This window comes from Triticum aestivum, chromosome 2D (genome assembly GCF_018294505.1).
Source record: "Triticum aestivum cultivar Chinese Spring chromosome 2D, IWGSC CS RefSeq v2.1, whole genome shotgun sequence".
Classification (NCBI taxonomy): domain Eukaryota; kingdom Viridiplantae; phylum Streptophyta; class Magnoliopsida; order Poales; family Poaceae; genus Triticum; species Triticum aestivum.
Genome location: NC_057799.1, coordinates 447523106 through 447530239, shown reverse-complemented (window position 1 = coordinate 447530239; position 7134 = coordinate 447523106). Strand labels below are relative to the sequence as shown.

At 44.0% G+C, this 7134-nt stretch overlaps 1 protein-coding gene across 3 annotated transcripts; it reads right to left on the bottom strand.

Annotated features, from left to right (window-relative positions):
* Positions 1-2969: 2969 nt before the first annotated feature.
* On the bottom strand, positions 2970-6496 carry LOC123053738 (uncharacterized). Of its 3 annotated transcripts, none has more exons than XM_044477272.1 (4): positions 6144-6491; positions 5059-5302; positions 4493-4735; positions 2970-3652 (listed from the first exon to the last, which is right to left on the bottom strand). In XM_044477272.1, the coding sequence occupies exons 1-4, from the start codon at positions 6146-6148 to the stop codon at positions 3377-3379; spliced, it is 768 nt and encodes a 255-aa protein (XP_044333207.1). In that variant the 5' UTR covers positions 6149-6491; the 3' UTR covers positions 2970-3376. The 3 variants fall into 3 exon arrangements, with proteins under 3 accessions (XP_044333207.1, XP_044333208.1, XP_044333206.1); XM_044477273.1 differs by having other exon boundaries at positions 5047-5302; positions 6151-6484; XM_044477271.1 differs by having other exon boundaries at positions 3125-3652; positions 5047-5302; positions 6144-6496.
* Between the last annotated feature and the right edge of the window lie 638 nt (positions 6497-7134).

Here is a 7134-nt window from a genome sequence, read left to right as displayed (position 1 = left end):
CGAGGCAGTGCACGGCAACCCCCACCGCCCGCGGGGTGGAGGCAGGCGGTTGGGACGGTGCAGGTGAGTGCTTGGAGGATCGGGCACTGATTTGTACATGGGGAGAAGAAAGCATGGTATAGATGATCATCTAGCCGCCCATTCATCATCGAACTACTCACTTTTTTTTACTGGCCCCAATTTCTCTTCAAGTACCTAACATATATAGGGACGTGGTGTTTCTAAGCTCGTGCTCAAATGATCTCGGTTGAACAGTAAAATCCAAAAGAAATCAGAAACTACTGATTATTTTTGTGGCAAATATTGACTAATGTTTTGAGTGCTCACAAAATTTCATCTTGAAATGGTATTTTGGAAGTCATGGCAAAAAAATGCTCCGAAAATGTTGTTTGTTTTACTATTTTGGAGTGCCAGTGTTATTTTTTAATCATGATTTCGATGAATGTTATTAAATGATGAAATTTTACAAGCAGTGAAAACATCCGTCGAAGTTCACCCCCAAAAAAGATTCAGATTCCTTTGTTTTTCTGGATTTTACTGTTTATCATGAGTTTATTGGAGCTCGCAAGCAGAAGATGACTTTCGACATTTACAGGCGGTCCTTAATTATTGGGTCAGCTTTTCCCGCTTCAATTCAAACATCTAGAAGCCGTCTCTAAACTGGCTTGCAGCACTCTTATTTTGACGAGACTGATGGGATCTTGATTCACCGTCACCCGCGACCTTTTCTTTCGTTTCGAGCAGGTCCTAATCCATCCACTCCACGCATACATCGTAGGCTCGTCCAATCTCAAAACACCCACGGTGAAAGACATCAACTCCCATCACATTCACAGGTAAATTCTTGATTCGGGTCACTAGACAGGTAAATCTAGTCCCGTACAACGTGTTTGGTTGGGCTGATTTTTGCCCCTGTTTGACTACAGTGCTGATATCTGTTAGACTGCTTGCCTGCTGACAGCATCACGTCTACGCTGCAATTTTTTTGGACCAAACGCCTCACGAGTCACGTCTCTCATGATCTTGCGCGGTGGGTGCGGTTCACCGCACATGATCGAACAGCGCCCGCAACCGCGACATCCACAATGCTCAGCTTTCGATCTCATGCCAACTTACAGCTAGCTAGCTGGCTATCTAGCTTCCCCGTCATCATCACCGCTCAGCTGCCTCGCGGGCGAGCCATGGCGCGGGAATTCTAAGGGTCGTGGTCGGCGGCCGCTGTCGTGGCTGTCTCGGTCCGGCGCCTCCACGGCGACGGCGACAGCGACGGGAATCGTTTCCTTTCTCCCCATGCACAAGTCCACACGAGGCGACGGTTTCGCTCGCGGGACCGGGCGGGCGGAGGGACGGGGTCCACGCGCTTCCACCGCCGATGGGGCTTTTTTACGTGAGCGACGGCGAGATAATGGTTTTTCATCTGCTCCGTCCTTCTTTTCGGGGCTCTTTTCAGAGAAATTGGATCTTTTGCCCCACTTTACTTCTTCATTGGATCATTTGCCCCCTTTGAGAGGCTACCGGATGGGGTCCGGGGTCACTGTCATTGAGACAATCAAAGGGTAAATTATCCACGTTGTTTCATTGACTCGGTTATTACGTGCATCATAACAAAGCTTCTGCAACTACGTTACTTCTGTTAGCTTGTTTATTACTCCAAGTATTATAACTACATGAATCAATCAGCTAAATGTGTTCGACCAGGCATGACACACTCTGAGCGAATTGTTTACTCGCTGAATCGGCGCGCGGTCTTACCTGAAACGGTCCTCTGGACTGAACAAGTGTTTCCGGAACATCGATAAACTAGTTCCAGATCAGCTGCCTGAAATGAAGGAAATGCTGATCAAGGACCAATTAGCGGCCAGACTAGACAAACTGAACAAACCATTTCTCAGAGACACCAATGGTGTCGTTAGGCATGGCAGTTTAGACCTTGAGGTCACTGCTCGTGCCAATGCCCAAGCCCAATCATGAGTACGCAAATGGGGCGATTTGTTTGACTCGTTTGGAGCTCCCAGCCCAGCCATGTGCTTAGCTCTATCAGCTAATTCGTCTGGTCGTCCTCCTGGCTTTCGGCTCCGGAAATCGCGGTGTTAAGAGCCTTTGTCTGCTGCATTCATGGGCAGTTTGATTGACACAAGCCAAAGTGCACTTCCTTCGTTTCTGCCTCCAATCTATTAGCATTAGTGCTAGTTTTCTTTAGGGGAGTATTAGTACAGTTGAATGACGCAAACAACCGGGTCAGTCAAGCTTTCTCCTAATCAGACCACCGTTCAGACAAATGGCTGTGTGTCGATCGATGCTGAGGCCAGCCAGGATTATCCTCCTTTCCAAAAAAAAGAGCACCCTTCAGACCTGCCTAAATGGCCCATCAAGAATATATAAGAGTAATACTACATTATAAAAAGGTTATTTTTTTACAAACAAGCTGATGTGGGGGATTATGATTGGTAACAGGGGGATGAAGAGGCCCACCCCAGTTGAATTCAGGGAGGGGGACATGGTTTTGACTTGTTCATGGCACCTTATATACTCCCTCCGTTCCTAAATACTCCCTCCGTTCCAAAATATAAGTCTTTTTAGAGATTTCAACGAGTGACTACATACGGAGCAAAATAAGTGAATCTATACTCTAAAATATGTCTACATACATCCGTATGTTGTAGTCCATTTGAAATGTCTAAAAAGACTTATATTTAAGAACGGAGGGAGTATAAGTCTTTTTAGAGATTTCAAATGGACTACAACATACGAATATATGTAGACATATTTTAGAGTGTAGATTCACTCATTTTGCTCCGTACGTAGTTCTTTGTTGGAAACTCTAAAAAGACTTATATTTCGGATCGGAGAGAGTAGTAGAGTACATAAAGACAGCAACAAATGGAGAGATTATCTTGCAAGTCTCTGCAGTTAACTCAAATAGGCTAGACAAACTGAACTACCATGGCCCATGGGAAAGCAAATCACACTGAGAACACCACAACATTCTTTATAGATGGCAGTACACTTCTTTGCCGCATTGACTCACTGACAGTACTTGGACCTTTGCAGTTCTGATCCATCAGATTCAGCATTCAAGCTGCCAGCTGCCAGCTGCAGCACCCCATGGACGAGCAGACGATCATAGCAATGATGTTACGTTACATGATGACCTTCAAAGCTGACAAGAATTAACTCCTGACCCTCCTGTTCTGTGGTCAATACGTACAGACCAGAGACAGCATCACATCATATGAATGAATTTCAGTACACTAGGCGAGAATCGCCATCCGCCAGAAAAAACAGCTGATCGTCTAGTTGCGTCGATTTACTTAGCACTGGCATAAACTAGATGATCAGAAACAGAAATTCGAAGGCAACCGTGGAATGCTAGGGTTTAAGATTCCTGGGCATGTGGACGCAGGTTGCCTCTGAAAAGGTCACCAAGATGATGAACCAGCTTCTGGGGCTGTTGCCACCACATGGCTTCAGAGGCGACCGGGCTTCGATACACATCGTCTTGTGTGCTGAAATTCTTTGTGATGCTATCTGAGAAATCACGCCAGTTAAGCATGGCACGCTTCAGCCGGGACGTTCTCTTGCCAGTGACGAGGTATCTGGTATAGTCCCTTGCAAGGCGGTACAGCTCCTCTCCTCTGATGATGTGGATGTACTGCATAATGAAGCAAACCTTGTTTAGAAAGATGATGTGGGGGTCCTTAAGGTTCACAGCCGACAACAATATGAGCACACTCATGTTACGTGTGTTATGGCGGAAAAAGATTTGTGCGGAAGTATTGTCTATGGCAGCTGGAAGTTTAGTTTCACATTATCACATACTCCCTCCGTCCGGAAATACTTGTCATCAAAATGAATAAAAGGGGATGTATCTAGATGTATTTTAGTTCTAGATACATCCCTTTTTGTCCATTTTGATGACAAGTATTTCCGGACGGAGGGAGTATATATCTAGAACAGCACTAGTAATGAAGATGATCATGAGAAAACATAGCACATGTTACTAATGGTACACCAATAAACTAACATTCCTACTGGTAAGCTCCTCTAGTGCGAAGGGTAGTTTATCTTTTTTACTTATAAGTTAGTCCACAAAGATTAATATTTATGAGAAATACAAAAATAGCTGCCATGAAGAAATATGAGATCTCCTTTACAAAAGCGGGAGCCACGCGGATGGTTTTCTCACTAATGGAGAATGGAAATATCACCATTCTGTACTTCACTGATCCACCTTATTCCTTTTGAGCCAGCTAAAGTACACAAGGAGAAAGGGGTGTTGAATAAATATATAATGTCCATGATGTATTTGTACCATCAACTACGGTTGTGAATAAACAACAAAAAGTTTGCACTGAAAATAAACAAAATGCTAGCTTAATGTTGTATGTTCAGGCATTATAAGAGATTGAAAAATCTGCACAGAACTATCGTTACAAATATAGCATTTCAGAAAGAATGACAATGATAAGGAAGAAAGGAGCAATGCAATTACCGTGAGTACAAAAGCAACAGTTGCTAACACAACTTGGACCACTTCATACAACGAATCCGTGAAAGATTCGTCATCTGGGCCATCAGAACCACCACCACTGCCTCCATAACGTTTATTATTTCCTCCATTTCCACCAGACCCCTGTCCTGTAATCTTAGCTATTTGCTCCATCAGGAAGCCTTGTATAGACTGTTGCTTTTTTGCTCCATCCATTGCTTTGTTCAAAGATTCCATAGAGAATGGCTGAAAAGAAAGCAACAGTAAATTTAGCAGATGGTCCCACATGAGCAATTGTGCCTAACAACCTTGATGTGCTTGGTGTGTAGCATATCAACTGCCCAGCACAACCCATTTTACACCATATCCCTATTTCACAAAGAGGAATTCCTGAAACTAATGTATTCCTACAACATCAATAAGAAACTTCCATTGTGCCAAACCAATTAAAACTTGACAATTTTGCTAAGCTGCAAGGAGGTTGCAAGTTTCCAATAGATACCCCACCACAAAGTAAGTAAATGATCAATCATAAGAAAGCTGTGAATGCTACTTACATCATTGACAAAATCAAGGTTTCCCTTCCCGCTTGAGGCATATACAGGACCAAGCCTCTTATGGCAAGCAGCAACAACAAGCCTTGGATATACTTTCTCTTGCAGCTTGCAAGATCTAGAAAAATGTTGCCATACAGAATGTTGAGGAAGTATTTTGCAAGTTCTCCCAAGACCTAATGGTCTGTCCAAAGTGAGCCCACCAAGAGGCTTGTACGTTGTAGCTTGGCAGTAGCTCATGTTTCCAACTTCTTGAATTCTAGAATTAACCAGAGCCAAATAGAGGTTAAAAATAGGAATGCTTACATACTGAATTAGGAGGAAGAATGTCAAATATCCACAACAGTATCAAGTATCGATTGAACTAATCTACTTCAAAACAATGAAATTTCTACCTTTTGCATAGAACGAATAGGCCAGTGCAATCCCCTACTGCTACGAACTAAACTAAGCATGTTTGTTGTCAACAACTTCCCAAACAAAAACCGAGTCCGTGTGAAGGGATTTTGGGCAGAAGAAAAAAGAATTTCCAGGTAAAGCAAAATTCCTGATGTTCAGAGAGGATTATGATGGAGATCAGGTGAAACCTATGAGCCCCACCTGAAATCAACTACTTCCTCTGTTCACAAATATAAGATGTTTTCGATATTTCAATATGAACTAACATACGGACTGAAATGAATGAACAAACACATAAAACTTGTCTATATACATCCGATTCAGAAAAAAGTTAGAACATCTTATATTTGTGAACTGAGGGAGTACTTAGGAATTCCAAGCCTGACACAAAACTACCCCAAAAGCTAAGTAAAGCAAACACAACAGCCAACCGTTATGAGATCACACTTGAACACCAATGCAGGCTGAAGTGCAGCATTCTACCCTTGTATTCCCGATACTCTTTAGTAAAATTAAAATGTACTCGTACTACCCAACAAGCAGAAAATCATGCCACGGGCAAAGCAAAACCGGTACTACGTACAGCTCATAGGTCGACAGCCAGGGGGCAGATCTAGATGGTGTGCCGGGTGCGCACCAGGACACCCCTTAATTGTGAAGGTCAGTGGGATTAATCTAATTGCTGGAGTGGAGGGTAATACCTCATACCTCAAAACCCAATGGCCAAAGACCGCGGACGGGGTGGATACAGCAGGAACGCGACGTCCCGGCGAGGAAGAACGGTGACGGCCGGTCGTGTGGGGGCGGGGGCGGGATCGAGGCGTCAGCTGTAGCCTGTGGTATAGGCTATAGGAGAGATTCAGAGGGAGGACTCAGGAGGGAGCGGAAAGAAAGGCACGGGAAGAGGAGTAGAGCTCGGCTCCGCCGCGCCGCGCCGCGGCGAGCTCTCCGGTGGGCGGAGAGCGGGGACGGCGGAAGGAGGCGGAGTGGGGAGAGGAAGGATTGGATTGCGTCGTCCTGTTTCCGCTACAGAGGGGACCTTTTCGTACAACCGTACTGTACAGTGTACACTGTAGCCCTTTTGGGCTGGTTTGTTAGTTCTGGGCCTACTTCACGCCAACAGACCAAAATATATCATGGTGCTTCTTGAAAGTCTGTTTTAAACATAAAAAAGAACGGCTCAAAAAAAACTTAAAAACGACAGATTTTTTAAAGTTTGTTTTAAACTCGGCAGATTTTTTTTTGAGAAATCTCGTCAGCCTTTTCAGCCTTTATTGATTCAAAGTAATGTCCACAATTACAACAGTTGGGTCATAAGGATTGCCCAACCACACATGTCTAACTATAACAAGATTACAAACAAATTTGACGAGATTATCGGCCTTGAAATTGAAGTTTCTGCGTTTATGAATGAAACTACAAAACTGAAAACTAGCTTTACGTTCTAATATTCATGTATAATAGTAGCATGGGACCCTATCTCCCATAAACTTAGCAGATGGCAGACACTAAATAAGGGGTACCCTTGAGGAAGCCCCTCAATGGTCTTTTTTGGTGGGCTAAGAGTGCGTCAGCCGTCGCCATATGTCGCGTGTTGGGCGCTTCCTCAAGATTTTATTTTTCTATTTATTTTTGTACGCGTTTTCGGGTTTTAGCTGGGTTTTTTGGGGGTAGGGAGGTTGGCTTTTTAGT

Excerpts from the sequence above, each read along its gene's own strand:
- LOC123053738 (XM_044477271.1), bottom strand. Across the intron at positions 4,736-5,046 it reads ACCTTGATTTTGTCAATGAT|CCATTCTCTATGGAATCTTT; the intron begins GTAAGTAGCATT and ends CTTTCTTTTCAG. Across the intron at positions 3,653-4,492 it reads CTGTTGCTTTTGTACTCACG|TACATCCACATCATCAGAGG; the intron begins GTAATTGCATTG and ends TTCATTATGCAG.